Source organism: Phascolarctos cinereus, unplaced genomic scaffold (assembly GCF_003287225.1).
Source record: "Phascolarctos cinereus isolate Bilbo 61053 unplaced genomic scaffold, phaCin_HiC Scaffold_726;HRSCAF=1367, whole genome shotgun sequence".
In the NCBI taxonomy this organism is placed as follows: Eukaryota; Metazoa; Chordata; class Mammalia; order Diprotodontia; family Phascolarctidae; genus Phascolarctos; species Phascolarctos cinereus.
Genome location: NW_027556098.1, coordinates 393944616 through 393962613, shown reverse-complemented (window position 1 = coordinate 393962613; position 17998 = coordinate 393944616). Strand labels below are relative to the sequence as shown.

General features: G+C 45.6%; 1 protein-coding gene across 3 annotated transcripts in view; it reads left to right on the top strand.

The window, feature by feature from the left end:
* Positions 1 to 17998, top strand: part of PER3 (period circadian regulator 3) — a 32684-nt gene that overhangs the window by 9873 nt on the left and 4813 nt on the right. For all 3 annotated transcript variants that reach the window (XR_013482558.1, XM_020974774.2, XM_078145706.1), the window contains 11 exons: positions 1479 to 1557; positions 2362 to 2468; positions 4435 to 4591; positions 5606 to 5711; positions 7335 to 7463; positions 8340 to 8466; positions 11096 to 11231; positions 12111 to 12238; positions 14472 to 14624; positions 16511 to 16762; positions 17183 to 17895. Coding sequence is in view for 2 of the 3 variants with exons in the window: in XM_020974774.2 (XP_020830433.1) it covers positions 1479 to 1557; positions 2362 to 2468; positions 4435 to 4591; positions 5606 to 5711; positions 7335 to 7463; positions 8340 to 8466; positions 11096 to 11231; positions 12111 to 12238; positions 14472 to 14624; positions 16511 to 16762; positions 17183 to 17895 (2087 nt within the window). In the remaining variant the exon portion in view is untranslated. The remainder of the gene's footprint in view (positions 1 to 1478; positions 1558 to 2361; positions 2469 to 4434; positions 4592 to 5605; positions 5712 to 7334; positions 7464 to 8339; positions 8467 to 11095; positions 11232 to 12110; positions 12239 to 14471; positions 14625 to 16510; positions 16763 to 17182; positions 17896 to 17998) is intronic.

Here is a 17998-nt window from a genome sequence, read left to right as displayed (position 1 = left end):
TTTGTGTGTTGTACGATGCGTCTCTGTGACAGGTGTGTGGAGGCCCTGGTCCCTGAAATAAGACTCTGGGACAAGAAAAGAAGCGTGGCATGGGCCAGCCTGCAGCCACAGCCTCCTGTCCATGCCTGTCTCTGTGATGTTTTCTTGAATCTTTAGTCATTTCCTTTGAGGGGCAGTGTAGTAGAAAGATCCAAGAGTGGAATTTGACAAAGAACTTGGAGCCCTACTCCTGTCTCTGCTGGGGATTTGTTGGGGGGGGGGGGCATGCTGGAAGCCATTTAATTGTTCAGCTCCCTCATGCAAATCGATGCAGGTAAAGAATTGTGTCTCACCGGGGAGTTCTATCAAATGAATTCATTCATCTGGCACTTACTAAGGGCCTGCGATGTGCCCAGCATTGTGCTAGGTTTGGAGGATCCGAAAGAAAAAACAAAATTGCCCTTAAGGAGCTTACATTCTATCGTGAGGATTAAGTTCCTCAGGATGTTGGTTACTGTGACCTAACAGTTTGGGGGGTGTGCATGAAATAGCATTCAGGTGTAAGAGCAGAATAGTGGCCTTACATTCCTCCCTCCCATATCCCACCTTCTCCCTCCTCCCACATTTTGGCTTAAATAAATCCTAGTACAACCTATACTTGCATACTTATGCCCAACTATATATGTGGCACACACGTCCACGTTATTTTTTCCCCCTTCAAAGTGACTTTATATTAAGGGGCAGCCTATGTCTAGGGGCAGTAATTCCATACAGGATATCGAATGAAGACTGCAGCAGTAGAACACCAGTGGTCTTCAGGTTGCCTACTGAGATTCCCTAGAGACAGATCACAGATGGGAATGTTTTGTTAACTTTAAAAGTACTTAGAAGATCTCTGATTAAAGTATAAGTTATTTTTAGTGACAAAACTATAAGTCTAAACCCACATAATAAGTATCTATTGTTTAACATTACCACTTTAATTCACACAAATCAGGAAATGCAAATGCAGAAAAAAGCTTTTTGTAGTATTGTCAAATTTTATTTACTGTGCATTTCAGAAGGTTATTCTTTGGGTTTTTAGAAAATTTTTATGTCCTTAAATTTTCTCAGTTTCTCTATGGATTTTTAGATACTTTTTCACATCTCTATAATTCTTAAATATCACTGTACTTTTTTATCTAAAATTTGAGTTTAAGTTGCATTTTATATCTGTTTATATACTTTGTGCATAGAAGACAGGGTCTATGTCTAACCATCCTCCTCCCACCACCATTTCAAAATCATGTAGATTAAAATGTTGATGGGATTTTGATGAAAATTGTCAGCATGAGAAATGGTATTTCCTGGTGAAATTTATGTCACTCATTTTAGAGAGCTTTGTGTTCCATATGTGTGCTCTCATTGTTGAGATAGATGAGAAATTCACAAAGTAGGTTACTATGTAGTTAATGAGTATTTATTGGCATTTTGAAGATCTCAAGTGTGTGTTTTCCTAGCTCCCCGGATCCCTGTGAATAAAAGGATCTTTACAACAACCCATACCCCAGGGTGTGTGTTTCTTGAAGTGGATGAAAGGTGGGTACTTCTATAAGAAGGCAGAAATGCATTTCTGAACACGGCTTCCCATTCAGTAGATTGAGATTTACGTTGTTGGAGCACATGACTTTACTGTGTTTTATGTCTCTCTTTTTTTCTTTTTGTCTGATTAAACTAGATCTTACCATTTTAAAAAATTTTGTTCCAGTGACTATCTTAGCTAAAAATGCTGTCCTTTCCCTTTACAAAGAACTTGCCCTATATATCTTACCTGATCTTGACAGTAGCCACATCAGGTAGGCAGAGCAGAGATTACCCAGGCCTGGTAAGAAGGAGGGGCTTACCCAAGGCTCTGTTTGGACCACACTGGAAATGTCAAACCTCACAGCTGCCCAGTTAGTTAGGATGGTGGTTGAGGATGATTGACCTGAAAAGGTCTTCACATGTGAGGAGAAGCTGAAACCGGCTGCCCGGCCCTGGATCTGAGGCTGGGGTTTGGTTTGGTTTGTTTGCCATATGATGTAGCCCCCGTCACACAGATAGCAAGATCCCTTCTTCTCCTGGCAGTGGGAGCTGCTGGGGGGGCAGTAACTGTGTAGCTGCAGAAACTGGTTGCTCTCATTTTATAGCTACAGGAAACCTCTGTATGGTTAGCTTTTACAAAGCCTTCTAGGAGGCTCCCTTCAAGTCCCAGCTCTTAGCCATTATCCTAGATAAGAGCTTTGTGCACTCATTTTGCTACTTGAAATTACCTTTAGGGGGAAATACTGGAAATTAGATTTGGTTGGAAAGTGTTCGCACATCTTATCATTTTTGGATTTTTCCTCTGTGTGTCAATCCCAGAGCTGTGCCTTTGCTAGGCTACCTCCCTCAGGACCTGATTGGAACCTCTGTCTTAATGTACCTGCATCCAGAAGACCGTCCTCTGATGTTTGCTGTGCACCAAAAAAGTAGGTGAATGTTTCTGTACGGGGGAAAAGGCTTTTCTCCCATGCATTTTACATCATTTACTATTTTCATTACCCCAGCTCATAATTCTGAGCATTAGACTTTGGCTTTCAACCTGATGAGCAATGTACTGAATGAATTTGAGCCTACTGCTTATTTTTAATACATTTTGTTGATCGCTTGTCTTTATATCACCTGCATTTCCCATTGTATCCCTCCCCTCTTCCCTTCCCAGAGAGCCATCCTTTATAACGAAAGGGAAAGAAGTTCAGCAAAATTAACCAAAATATCAAAAAAGGCTGATGTTGCCTGCAGTGCTCCCCACCCCCACCCTCCCACTTCCTTGAAGAAAGAGGCGGCGGGGCCCTTCTCCTGTCTCTCCACAAGGCAGCCGGGATCCCCATTGGTCTGCACGCAGCATAGATTGCAGGGCGGTGATTCTTCCCATGGATGTCATTCTAGGGATTGGGTCTGTTGTTTTCCTCCATCTGCTCCTTCACTTGGCACCAGTTTCTCTAGGTTTTCCCATGCATCTATGGAGCATCCGATCTACCACGTTTTACTCTCCCACATTCCATCTACCCCATATTCATGTACCAATCCCTCACTCCATGATTGATTAGTTGTTCCCGTCCTGGCGACGACAGGAATCAGTGCAGTGAATATGTTGGTTTGTGGTGGTATCATTTGGCATTGATCTCGGGACATATGCCCAGTGGTGGAAGCCTTGGGTCAAAGCATGGGGGCCTGCTAGACACTTTCTTTACATGATTCCAGATTGTTTTCCAGGACAGCAAGAGTACTTTACAATTCTACCAGCCATGCATTGGTTTGTCTGCCTTTGCACACCTGCCCCAACATTGACTCTCCCCATCTTTTGTCATTTTTGCTCATTTGCTGAATGTGAGGAGAGACCTCCAAGTTGTTTTGATTTTTGCATTTCTTTTGTAATTAGTGATTTGGAACATCGTTTCATATTGTTGTTTGCCGTTCTTTTAAGAATTGTTTCTTCGTGTCCTTTGACCTTTTATTTTTGAAGAAATAGTTTTTGGTTTTATGTATTTCTTCTGTCTTGGATGGAAGCCTCTTAGCACTTGATATAAAGATTTTTTCCCCAGTCACTTCCGTCTTACCTTAATCGCAATCATCTTATCCATATAAAAGCTTCCCCACCCCCACCCCCAGGGGGTGGGGAGGCAGTTAGGTGGCATAGGAGATAGAATGCTGGGCCTGGAGCCAGGAAGACCTGAGTTCGAATCTAGCATGAGATACTTCTGTGTGACCCTGGGTCAGTCACTTGACCTGGAACTATTTCAGTTTCTTTATCTATAAAATGGAGTCTAAAAATAGCCCTTACCTCTCAGAGTTTTTGTGAGCATCAAATGAGATAATATTTATAAAGTACTTAGCACAGTGCCTGGCACACAGTCGGTGCTATGTAAATGTTAGCTATTATTATTTTCAGTTTCATAATCAAGATTACCTGTCTTATCTTTTTCAATCCCTTCTATCCTTTGTTAGGTTACAAATTCACCCTTCAGCCATAGCTTGCAAAGGTATATGATTATTAATCATTATTATTTGATGGTGTGATTTTTTTATATTTAAGTCACTTACCCATTTTGAATTTGTTATGGTATATGGCGTTAGATACTGATCTAAACATAATTTCTGCTAGACTGATTTATGATTTTCCCACCAATTCTTATAGAATAGAGAGCTCTTTCCTAGGTAATTTAAGTTTTGGAGTTTATTGAAAACCAGGGAATTTTTTAAGAATAATACTAAATAAATCTTATATAAGAAAAAGAAAGATCTTAAATCCTTTTTCATTTTACTTTTTAAAAGCAGTTTACTAGAATACCCAAGAAGGAAATAAGTAACTTCAGAATAGATACATAAATGCTTTTTCTTGGCCAGTGTCTTTATGTTATACTAATTGTGCATCCATTTTGCTGTTTTTTGTAGTCTTGAAGTATGCAGGCCAACCTCCCTTTGAACATTCACCTGTTAGATTTTGCACTCAGAATGGGGATTATGTCGTATTGGATTCCAGCTGGTCCAGCTTTGTGAACCCATGGAGCCGGAAAGTTTCCTTCATCATTGGCCGACACAAAGTCCGGACGTAAGTCAGTTGAAGATGGCTGAGTCTTCTGCAAAGCCTTTCCTCCTGGGGACTGTGATAGTGTTCACAAGGGTTATCCAGTTCATGGCCATTTCGGCTTCCAGTCAGCTTTCGATAAAGAAATGCTTCTGCTTTTAGGAACGATGAGAATTTGCTCCTCAGTCTTCTGAATTAGTCCTCCTTCTTTTAATTTCCTGTGTCTCCAAACTAGAAATATGAAGTGATTGTTATTTTTCCTTTGAGGACCAGAGTTTTTGACATTACCGTGGAGTCATGACTAACTGTAGAATAGTTAACTAATATTTTCTAACAGAAATAAAACCATTATTTCTGTTTTTAAAATATTTTAAAGCATTTACTTTAACATGGATGACTCAGAGAAGATGCAAGTATGGTCTGTATTTCAGCTAAATAACAGGTAACCAATTCTCACATGATTCTCATAGCATTGGCAGCTCACTGGCCCAACAGAGAGAGAGAAGGCTGTGGCAGCAGGAGTGTCCGTGTTCGTTCCTGCCTCAGTCACTTGCGAGCTGTGTGTCTCTGAGAAAGTCACTAAGCCTCTTTTTTAGCCTTAATTTCCTTGTCTGCTGCATCACCGGAGGGTCCCATGAGCACTTTGTAAAATACATGTTGGCTATTGTCATTGCTAAGAGAGCTTGGGCTCCTTTAGAAATGCACAGACCAAGACCAGAGGGACCACGGTCTGGTCTGCTGGACTCTGATTTTCAGGGACTGAATTTTGGGAGTGAGACCTCACACCTTAGGTTCCCCTCATGAATCACTGAAATGAGAGAAAACTGCAGCTTCTTAGTATTTCTGTATGTGTCCTCATGTGGAATTGGTGCTTCCTCTTTTTTTTCCTGGAGTCAAAGAACAGAGTCTTCTGGAAGAAAGCGTATAGGTCATCTTCAGAAGAATCTGTTGTATAAAATACTTTACATATATATGTATTTTTTAAGTGAGTTTTCCATCCAACTTGGCACACACTGTCTTTCACTTGGCATTTCACAGGAGCCCATTAAATGAAGATGTTTTTGCTGCCAGAATCAAGAAGATGAGCCGTATTGACAAAGATATAATGGAATTACAAGATCAGATTTACAAACTTTTCTTACAGGTAAAATGAGATCTAAAAATGTGCCCTCCTCCAAGGCCCTGCAGGGTTTGGTTTGGTTTGGTGTGAGACAGCCTCTCTCAGCGCACATAAGGTGACCCCACCGTGGTGGCCTCAGGTACAGGCAGCTTGGCCCAGGCTGCTTTGCCTGCCTCTCCCCGGGAGACCTGGTCGCCCCCCCACTCCCAGGGGCTCCCAAACTGACCTAGGGCAGACTTGGTCGGCGCAGCCCAGCGCAGCTCAGCCTTCCTCTGTGCCGGTGAGCTGTCCACCCTGGTGCATGCATGGTAAAGAAGTGGCCCTCCTCTGTCCATCCCCGAAAAGCCTCGCATCTCACTCTTTTCGTTGGGGTAGATAGTTCTGACCCTTTTTCTTGGTCAGTGCAGGTGCCTCTTTATATCTGTGAGAACTGATGATGTTCCAACCTCACTGGGGAATAGTAAGCTGTAGACTTTTCATTCTCTGTATTCCTTAGAGGTTTTGTTTCATTCTCTCTCTTCCTCCCAGACATACCAATGCATTTAACCTCTGGATTTTACTTAAATATATCTTAACGATGCCAAGAGAAAAACAATCCATTGGGAATATGGAATTCCACATTCTCTCTAGCCACTGAGAGGTTGAAGGTAAAGTTAGGCTGTGGAATGAAGTATTAAAAGTGGCTATTTCTAGAGTCATTTCAGTACTTTCCTGAAATACAGAGTTATTTCTGTAGGGTGTACTCAGGTGTAAATATTTATACAGTGTAAGCCCTTACGCCAGCCCGGTGATTTTCAGACTTTTCCAGATTCCTAGGACTTCCGTGGGTTTGGAAGCAGAAAGCCTGAGCCGTGTTTGAATCCCAGCTTTGCCGCCTGTGTAACTGGGAGCAAGTCACTCACCTCCCTGGGGCTTCAGTTTCCTTGTTTGTTAACGGAGGCGTTAGGCTGTATCCCCTTTACAATCCCTTCCAGCTCTGAAGATTCTGTCCCTGAGGTGCTTGAAATCTCAAGTCATTTTATGTTTTGATTTGTTCACTTCTCAACTCTCCCTGAATGTAGCTTAAAGGGTCAAGGAAGGGCCTGTGTAATGAAGAGCTTTATATAACCTCAGTGTTTAGAAAGCCCTCTGTTGGGCAACTCTCTCCTTTTAGATGGTTTGACTGGGCAGAGTCTCATGAGCCTAAGGCTCTCGTTTTAAGGATCACTCATTCATCAAACAAGATGGCGGACTAGAATGTGGCCCTAAGAACATCGCAGCAGAAAGGGGCTTTCTTGGTCTCATGTCCTTAGAATCGATAAGTCAAAAGGACGTTCCCTAAAAGTAGTTCACCAGCATGTAACACAGTCGAGTTGAGGCCATAGAAGAAGAAAACAAGACTCAAAACCCTGGTTTGAGCAGATAGAAAGCATGCTAAGAGCCACTGAGGGTGGTTGTGTTCTTGTTTGGAGCTTCTTGCTGATGCGAGTTCTTGCCTCACTTTGAGTCCCCAGTGGTCTTCTAGGCCAGATCTTGGCATTCAGCCAACAGAGTTAGAAGCTCCCCGAGTTGTGTACCAAGCTAGGGAGGGAAGCCCAAGGGAGGCCTGGTTTCTGAGAGGCCCTCGGACACGTCTTCTTGGAGCTCACCAGACGTTTGTTCTTGCAGCCTGTTCATGTCACCGGGTCCAGTGGCTACGGCAGCCTGGGAAGCAATGGGTCGCAGGAACATTACATTAGCATTGCGTCATCCAGCGAATCCAGCGGAAACTGTGTTGAGGACGTACAGAAGGAGCCTGTAAGTTCCTAAGTTATTTTTGAGTGCAATTTTCTTTATTTTTGTAAATTTAATTGGAATGAACTAAAGCAGAAGTAGGGAACCTGTGGCCTTCAGGCCACATGTGGCCCTGATAAAGTGTCAGTTCTGAGCCCAGCACTTGCTGAAACAGCTGAGTCAATTCAGAATAGTAACTAACATTTATTAACTGCCTACTGCATGCCAGGGGCTGTGCTGAGAGCCTTATAAATGTTATCTTATTCCATCCTTACAACAGTCCTGGAAGGTAAGGACTATTGTGATCCCTGTTTTACAGATGAGGAAGGTGAGGCAGGCAGAGGGGAAGTGACTTGCCTAGGAACACCCTGCCAGTCAGTGTGTGAAGCTGGATCTGAGCCCAGGTCTTCCAGGCCCCTCACTCTATGCCCCATGCTCTGTGACACCCTCTCGTGACTAGTGACCTCCGTGGGCAAACCTAGACTTGGCAATGTCCCTGTAAAACCCAGTATAGCACAAGCTTGGCCTGATTGCTGGGGCTCCTTCCACAGACGGGCATATCTGCAACTAGATTGGTCAGAGTTGGTTTGGGCCAGTACGACTGTGTGCTTGGGGGGTCATCAGTGGTAGATAGGCGGTCCAGGCTAGACAGTGTCCAGTCTGGGAGCAGGACGGTGTGAGCTCACAGCCAGCGTCAGACACTTAGTGGCGCTTGAGTGTAGGTGGGGATGAGTGTGGCCCTGGGCAAGGCACCTCGCCTCTGCCTCAACTTTCTTATCTATAGAATGAGGATGCTGGACTGAGAACCTTTCTAGTGCTAAATCAAACTATGACCCTGTGACATTTTCTTTTGTCATATATTTTGATACATTTTGCTTTTGTTTTCCTTTCCCTCCTAAGATGACATTGCAGCAGGTCTGTGCCACTGTCAACAGAATCAAAAACTTGGGTCAACAACTGTATATTGAATCAAGGACCAAATTATCAAGACAACAGTTTGTAGGATCAGGTACAGATGGACAAGGAGGTGAGTCAGCATTATTTCCCAGATTACTTTCGTATGTATTTCTGAATCTTTTAAAATATATGGCTAAAAACTTGTCTATTTCTTTCTTTCTTTTTTTTTTTTTGTCGAGGCAGTCAGGGTTAAGTGACTTGCCCAGGGTCATACAGCTAGTAAGTCTCAAGTGTTTGAGGCCGGATTTGAACTCTGCTCCTGCTGACTCCAGGGCCAGTGCTCTATCCACTGCACCTCCTAGCTGCCCCTTGTCTATTTCTTAATAATATTTCTCTGTAATCTTGGTAACTTAGTTAATTAACTAACTTAATGCCAATAATTAGTCTAATGCCAAGGAATTCATAGAACGTTTGGAACTGTATTTCTGATAATTTACCCACTACACACTGTAAAACCCAGTTTTCTTCGACCATGCTTCAGATAATAAGTTAAGAAAACACTTTTAAAAGTTGCATATTCAGGGGCAGCTAGGTGGCGCAGTGGATAGAGCAGCGGCCCTGGATTCAGGAGGACCTGAGTTCAAATCCGGCCTCAGACACATAACACTAGCTGTGTGACCCTGGGCAAATCACTTAACCCCATTGCCTAGTCAAAAAAAAAAAAGATGCATATTCAGTACAAAATGAATAAAGCGATCCTTTCCCACAAAGAATGTATATCTTTGCCGTCATTTGGGAGGAAACCCTGCTGTTTCTTGTACAGAAATGCATCATGCTGATGGGACGTGTAAAGTGGACCCTGCTTAGGTGGATCAGTTCTGGGAGGGCCTCCTCTTTTGAATGGCTCTTGCAGTTCACTGGCACTGCACCAGAAAACCTTAAAACATGGAGCTCCCTCTGCAGGCCATGTGCCGTCTCTGATTTTCATGGTCTTGTCTTCCCTTAATCTTCTGTTTGACCTGGGGGTTAATAGCTCTGGGCGTTGGGTTGTTTTTGCCTTTCTAAACATTAACTTTGGTACCTATTTGCATGGTACATAAACTTTCATGTTAGAAATTGCAAGAGTGAATTCTTTTTTCTGCCGTTAAAATAATAGCAAGAACACCATAAAATGGCGCCCAGAGTCTAGCAAAGTGCTTTACAGTCATTATTTCTTTTGAGTGGTTCTGACAGCCCAGATAGCAAGAATAGCTTTTCTTTATCAAGACCTGACATTGTTAGAAAGGGGCAGTGAGGTGGTGCAGTGGATAGAACACTGGGCCAGGAGTCAGGAAGACTTCTCTTCTTGAGTTCAAATCTGGCCTCAGATTCTTTTTAGCAGTGTGTCCCTGGGCAAGTCATTTCACCCTCAGTTTGCCTCAGTTTCCTCATCTGTAAAATGAGCTGGAGAAGAAAATGGCAAACCACTCCAGCATCTGTGCCAAGAAAACCTCAAATGGGGTCATGAAGAGTCTGACTAAAATGACTGAACAGCAACATGGTTAAGAGGCTGTGCCCCTCTGACGGGGCTGACAGTCATGTTACTGCTTCCCCTAGAAGGACTGTCCTCCTGCTTTATTTGCATGAACTGCTCAGCACTCTATGGTGGACCATTTGTTTTCAGTGGTGAGTTTTTTGTTCTGTTTTTTAAAGACTCAAGGACGGGGGCAGCTATGTGGTGCAGTGGATAGAGCACCAGCCCTGAAGTCAGGAAGATCTGAGTTCAAATCCAGCCTTAGACCAGACACTTAACACTTACTAGCTGTGTGATCCTGGGGAAGTCACTTAACCCCAATTGCCTAGACATAAAATATAAAAATAAATTCTAAAAAAATTCTAAAGACTCAAGGACGTCACGATGGACAGAAAGCCTTTTGTATGTCTTGTCACAGCGTCTTGAGGCAGCATGTGTCCACGAGAACTATCTAATTGACTTTCTGGCCACATCCTGTCGTGACCAGGCAAGAGAGTTCCTTCCCAGCAATCTCTCAGGCTCCATTGGCAAGAAGGCATCTCTCAGTTGCAGCTCTTCTCTGGATCTCAGAGTTACTGAGTTTTCCTCATCATCACACATTAGCATCCCTTTCTCAGCCTCATCTCTCACTGTCATCACCCAGACTTGCCTCTGCAATCACAGTTTGGCCTGACTCCTGTATTTCTCATGATAAACTCTCTCCCCACCTGCGAGATTTAGCTTCTCTTTACTCTTATTGATTCCACAGACATTTTTTAAATACCTGTTATCGGCAGAATGCTGTGTTAGACTAGGTGCAAGGGGAGATATGAAGACAAGATCAGTTCTGGCACATTCCTTGCCCTCTTGGAGCTTATGGACTGTGACGGGGGTGGGGAATATGTTGTTGAACCTGATTAATGGCGTCACTTCTTCCTCCTTTTTGCAAATCTCAAACTAGCTCTTCTGTTTCTTGATAGCTTTCACCCTCATTCCATGGTCCATTAGAATCTAAAGGACATTTTCCCATTCAGCTAGACAAACTCTTGGTCTTGTGCTATTAGCCAGCCCAGCAGAGCCCCTTCCACCGTCCAAACCACTGACCACTTTACCAGGATGCGACTCCTCCCGTCACCTGGTTCAGCAAGACCATCTGAGAGACCAAAAGCTTCTGCCTTGATTATTTGATCATTCTGGGAGGTGTGGCCTCATCCAGATCAAAGTTTGCTAACATATCCTTTGGAAATTTCTTATTTTTCTTTTCTAGGCAACAAGACGTCTTCTCATCCTTCATTTCAGGAGCTGAGAAATAGTAGTTTGGGCACTGATTCTTGTGACGATTTGAGAAAAGACCAGCACATTCCATCCTATCAGCAGATCAATTGTGTGGACAGTATTATCAGGTGTGGAAGAAAAGTAAAACCAAGTGGTCATTGTAGGCTCCCTGCGTTCTAAATACATTCTGCCTTAAATGTCATTATCAAGCAACCACAAATCACTGTGTCCACTTTGAAGTCTCCTGGATGAATGCCGGAGGAATCTAAGTAGCCTAAAACAAGGTTCCACTCGGCTGATGGTCTAGTTCAGGGAGATGGGACAGACATGAAAAACTAAACACTGCAAAACCAAAGTGACACTGAAAGAAAGGCGCGGCAGGGGAGCACGTGGTCCTGTCGAGCTGTCTGGCGTGGCCAGGGCGGTGTTGCTTGTTGCCCCATTCTCTGAGGGGCTAGAGCCCACATCAGGTCAGGGCAGTCAGGGGAGGTGATGAAAAACGTGGTCCTTGCTCTGGCTTGTGAAAAGTGTGTGAGTCCTATGGCAAGAGACGGGGTAGATGGGAGGGTGAATCAGTGCTGAAAGAGAATGGCAGGTGTGGTTGGGGGAGAGGGCTGCTTATCCTGGAGTCCTAGACTTTCTGTCTGGACAGGGCTATACAAGGATACGTTTGATTATTGGCCCCACTCACTAGCCCTCTGCCATATTTTAGGTCATCTTTACTACTTTTAGTATTTCTTTCGTATTAGGAAAAAGTGCTTAAAGATGACCCTGTTGGTATCCCATAGATGTTTTTCTTGGGAAAAGTATTAACTGTACTAATATGGAGAAACAGCTATTAAATTCAGAGTAGTGACTGATGATCTGCAGAGAAAGCATGTTTGTGTCACATCAACAGGGTTTTGTGGGTTAAATTTTGAAATGTTATGATGATGAGTATGTGCCTGTGTGTGTATGTGTGAGCCTGTACCCGGTAAGAGGGGGTGTGTGGCCTCCTCCTGATGCAGGTACCTCGAGAGCTACAACATCCCTGCCTTGAAGAGGAAGTGTGTCTCCTGCACCAACACAACTTCCTCGTCCTCTGAAGAAGACCAGCACATCAGCCAGAGACCAGCTGGTGCCCAGGCGCTAGACGGTAAATGGAAGCATCAGTGACAGTACATGTGACTCGGTTTAGAGGATTAACTCTCTTAAATTTCCTTGTATATAAAATAATCCCTGTTTCACATAGCTTCTGTCATGCTGGGGAAGGTTTTTTGGTGGGATTGGTTTTTGCTAATATAAGTTAAGATTTTGATGTACATAGTACATCCTTATATAGGTAATACAACATAATGAATGAAGTACTGAGCTTGGAGTCAAGAAAAACTGGGTTCAGATCCTAACTATCCCTTGGACAGCTTTGTTGACCCTGGGCCTTGGGTAATTGCTTAGTATCTACCTTAGGATTTAATTACTAAATCAGAGAGGGGGGAGTTTCCCACACTGAAAAGAACTCACAGATTCTTTGTATTTCTTGGTATGTTAAATCCACTTTTTTTTCTTTTACTCACTTCTGAGCCCCATTGTACTTTGGCTTATCATCCTAGCTAACAATTCTCAAATCTACCTTTCCTGCGCCAGACTGCTGCCCTTCAGTCTGGCATCTCCAGCTGCCTTTGACACATCTCAAGCTGGACATCCGGTAGACATCTTAAACTCAACATGTCCAAAACTGAGTTTGCTGTGTTTCCCCCAGAACTCTTGCGCGCTCCTACCTTCTCTGTTACAGTAGAGGGCAACACCATCCTCCCATTCGCTTAGGTTCCCAGCCAAGGAGTCATCCTGGGCTCCTCATTCTCCCTCACCCCCTACATCCAAGGCCAGTCACCTTTGCAACATCTCTCCAGTGCACCCCTTCCTGTCCTCTGACACTGTGCCTAGTCTGGTGCAGACCCCTATCACCTCGTGCCTGGACTGTTGCAGCAGCTGCTGGGGGTCTGCCTGCCCCAAGTCTCTCTCCACTCCAATCCATCCTCCGTTCAGCCACCAAAGCGATTTTCCTAAAACACAGGCCTGATCACATCACACCTCCCCCCACTCAATCGGTAAACTCTCTTGGCTCCCTGTGTTCTCCAGGATCAAATAAAAAATACTGTGTGACATTGGCATTCAAAGCCCTTCATAACCTACTCCCTCCCCCACCCACACTGGCCTCCTGGCTGTTCTACCAATAAGATGCTCTGTCTCTAGGCTTCCAGCATTTTCTTCCTTTCCCCATGCCTGGGAAGCTCTCCCTTCTCCTCTCTGCCTGCTGGCTTCCTTTAAGTCCAAACTAGAATTCCGTCTTCCACAGGAAGTTTTTCCCAGCCCCTCTTCGTTCTAGCACCTTCCCTCTGGTCATTATTTCCTGGTTATCCTGTGTAGACCTCGTGTGTGTGTATTTGGTTCTTTGTTTTCTCCACCATTGGGTCGTGATCTCCTGAGTGCTGGGTCTGTCTTTTGCCTCTTCTTAGATCTTTAGTGCTTTGCATGGTGCCTGTCACACAGTAGGCCTGTAATTTATTGATTGGTTGGTTTTCCTGCCTCCTCATTCAACTGAACGTATTTTTTTCCAAAATTAGCAATGATCTCTTAACTGCCGGTGCAGTGGCCTTCTCTCAGTCTTCATTCTTGATCTCTCTGACACTGTGGACCGGCCTTCCCACCATCCTTCCCTCTTTTCATGGCATCTCTCTCAGTTCTCATACTATCCAACCATTTTTTCTCATCTACAGATCTCACTCAATCTTCATTCATATCATGCCCACCAACTGCAGGGGTGCCCCAGTGTTCTTTCCTCTTCACACCCTGTTTTGTGTCCCCAGCAGCTCCTGTGATTCAGATAAACTCCCTCTCTGTGCCCAGCGTCACCTTTCTTCAGAGCACCAGTCCCACGTCAGCAGCTCGCACTGCTCATCATAAGTGAGAGGTCTCAGAAGCCTCTCAAAGTCAGTGTGTCCAGAACAGCTCACTAGACTTCAACATCCTTCCTGGCCACTCTCCCCATAGCCAGGCTCAGTTAGTTCTTCCTCTCACATCTCTCACATCGACCCCTTCTCTCCACTCACTGCCGGAGATAGTGGAGGCCTCACGTCCTGGAAACCCTCATTTCCATCGAGGCTCAGTTACAGTACCACCTCCTACGTGAGGCCTTTTTGGATCTCCTCCCCCCACCCATCATGAAAGGTCAGCTACTTGAGGGTCAGACCTGTTTCTTGTTCTCCTTGTATCCTGACATGCCCAGGGTGGTCGCTTGGTGCCAGCTGCTGGGTTGGTTTCATTAGGATGTAACCCAGGAAAGGGAGGGATTGGTGTTCTTTTCACGAGTGTTTCTTTGATCTCACTAGCCATTCCCCAGATTCCAGTCCAGGCCGCACCTGGGGGCGCTGAAGACAATGGCACAGAGCTGGCGCTCTCCCCCAAACCCATGAGTGTGCTCTCCACCACAAGCCAATGCAGCTACCGCAGCACCCTGGTGCACGTCCCCCATCCGGAATCAGGTACAGACCCCCACAGGCTGCCCCCAGGCCCTGAAGCTGCTGCCTTCCTGTGTTTTCTTCTTATAGCCCTCTGGATTATAAGAACCTTTTCCTGTCCTTGACTTTTTTTTTGGATTTTTTTTGTTGTTTTTTTAGGCAATTGGGGTTAAGTGACTTGCCCAGGGTCACACAGCTAGTAAGTGTCAAGTGTTTGGTCTGAGGCCAGATTTGAACTCAGGTCGTCCTGACTCCAGGGCCGGTGCTCTATCCACTGCGCCACCTAGCTGCCCCCTGTCCTTGACTTTTAAGGGTTTTTAAGAAAGCATGATCATTCATTTTAGTTACGGGGTTTTTTTTTTAGTCCTCTTATTGATGGGGCGGGTTTGAGTTGCTTATGCCACTGAGTTTTAAAGAAAGGGGCAAGTCAGGGGCAGCTAGGTGGTGCAGTGGATATAGCATCGGCCCTGGAGTCAGGAAGACCCGAGTTCAAATTCTGCCTCAGACACTTGACGCTTACTAGCTGTGTGACCCCAGGCAAGTCACTTAACCCCAAATGCCTCACCAAAAAAAAAAAAGAAAAGGTCAGGTGGAGCCCCTTAGCCAAGCAGCTTAAAATGCATTTTGTTTAGACAGGATATTGGTGGTCATGTAGAGAACAAATGAAAAAGTCACTCCTCCTTTGACAATAGAAGTATTTATTTGGGGGACCAGTTTTCTAAGTCTTCCTGCATTCCTTTTGGGCTTTTTTGCTTTTTGCTTTTGTTGGAGGACGGTCTGAGAAATGGGAAAAAAAAAATTTGGGGTTGGGGAGGCTATTGAGGCTAATGGCTAGAATGAAGTTTCTCAGTCATCTGTAGATTTGATTTTTTTCTGCCTGGCTCTGGTGGCATAGCACGTGTACACTGCATCCTGGGTAACATCTGACGAGGGCAGAGCGGGGGTGGGGATGTGAAGAGATGGTCAGATTGGCCAGATAGACCGCGATCATTGTCCAGTGGCTGAGGGCGTCCTGTGTAGTAGGCTGGTGGAGTGAAACACAGATCCGCTTTATCTCATCAAGGTGCTGGCAGCGCTGTCCAGAGGGACGTGAGTGCTGGGCTGATGCTCACTTAGAGCACAGTTAGGAGAAGCTGAGGGAGCCTGGCTTAGCAGCAGCACTTGGTTCCCTTTGCTGGCACAGCCAGGCACACACTTGCACTTTGCTCCTGGCCCATTTTCTAGCTCAGTGAAGTGGCTTCAGATTTCTTACGTCATCACAAAGAGGTTGGATGGATTGATGTTTCAGTTTTGAATTCTTCCTCCCAATGTTTCTGAAGTTTAGTAATGTTTTCCCTAACAGATGATTTGAATGTGAGATAGGATTTTTACCTGTAGCATATTTACTATTTCGGGCATATCATTAACCTTACTTGTTGGTATTACCACAAAATGTTACCACATTTCTAATGGCATTTGTATATGTCTTGGCAACATTCAAATTGCATGCAAACGTGGATTTTGTGAAGTTAGTATTCTCAGACCAAAGGGCTCAACCATAAACAGTATCAGTGAGAAAAATGACATTTTTAAAAAAGATACTTTTTTTTAGAAGTCATTTCCCTAGTTTTACATCCTCATGGTTGCATCAGAGTAGTTTGTATAATCTATTCTCTGCCCCTGAAAGAATCTGTGTAAGGGGCAGCTAGGTGGTGTAGTGGATAGAGCACTGGCCCTGGATTCAGGAGGACCTGAGTTCAAATCCAGCCTCAGACACATAACACTTACTAGCTGTGTGACCCTGGGCAAGTCACTTAACCCCATTGCCTAGCAAAAAAAACCCAAAAAACAAAAAAAAAATGAAAGAATCCATGTAAGTCTCCTTCTAGAGTCACAGTCCTGGTAAAGACTCCTTTCCCTTCCCTTGGCAGAGGTGACTGCTGGAGATGATGTTACCGCGGGCACCGAGCCGGCTGAGGCCCGGAGCCTGAGCCTCCAGGCATTCCCTGTGGCCCCAGAGGGCTTCAGGCAGGTTGGGCTCACAAAGGCAGTGCTGTCCGCTCACACGCAGAAGGAAGAGAGGAGCTACGTGGACAGATTTCGGGAGAAGATCCTGTCCTCTCCATACTGCTCCTATCTTCAGCCAGATGGCAGAAGCAGGATGAGACATCCCCTCATCCAAGGTACTGAAGCAGTTACTTTTTACGTAGGTCACATACCTAGTGACATTGTGATCTCACATACAATGAGTGTGCAGGAATTCCTGGGTGCTGGGGGTATCCCTAGGCCAGCGCAGATGGAGGCATCAGGCCTCGGCTGCAGAGACTCTGGACCACGTGCCAGGGTCCCTTTTCTAGGAGCCACCATTGGCCAGCCTTTTATTAGATGGAGTCAGATATCTTTTTAATAGTGGGGGGGGGGGTTTCCTTAAAAAAAAAATAGTCCTAGTCATGAGCCACCAGTACCTTTTGGTGTAACGCCTTTTCCTCTTGGTCTTTCTCCTGTTGCGCGTGTGCTTTGTAAACGTGCCTGGAAGTGGGCTTCTCTTGGCCTGGTGGACTTGCTGGGCATCCACTGCCATGTTTGTTGTCATCGTTGTTTAGGAGACGCTCCTTCCAAGCAGGCGCCGTCAGCCAGCTGCAAAAAGGGAAAACACAAGCGCCTGAAGCTCCCGGTGTCCTCTCGCAGCAGCGGCTCTCATGAGAACTTGCCTTCTCTGCTGGGGACACCATCTCCAGGCAGACCGCCCTGGTCGCCTTCAGACGTGGCCACCCCTGGCTCTTGTGGGTCTCTGCACCCTCCATTGGCCCCTTCCCCAGTCACTGGCTTTCCTGGCCTGCCCCCAGTGTCCCCTCTGAGAGCACAGTGTGCAGCATCAATGCCTGGTCCAGGCCCTCAGCTGGGGCCGAGCCCTGCCTGTGGGCTGCAGCCGCTGCCGGTGTTCCCTTCTCCTTACGTGGGTGCTTTTATGACCATTATCTTGCACGACCCCCCTGCCTGTCCCCAGATGTGCCAGCCATTCTCCTCCCCCTCTCCGTTCTTGGGTGTGCCTGGTGGCTCTAAAATAGCCCCACCGCCACCGCCCTCCTCATCGCCCCTGCTGCCGCAGGAGAACCTTCCAGAGCTGCCATCCCCAGCCTCCAGCCAGAGGTCAGCTGAAGAGGAGTGGATGCTCCAGAGTGAGCAGGAGCACCCCTTATTTAGTCATTCCAGGAGCAGCTCCCCACTACAACTGAACCTGCTTCAGGAAGAAATGCCGGGGGGTCCTGAAAACCCGTCTCACATGGGACAGGAGGCAGACGCAGGAGTGCAGGACGTGAGTAACGGTGATTCCTCCCAGACGGGTCCCTCGGGCCCATGCTTGACCATGGCCGCACAAGTGCATGGAGCCCACCAGTGTCACTAAGGCAGGCTGAGCG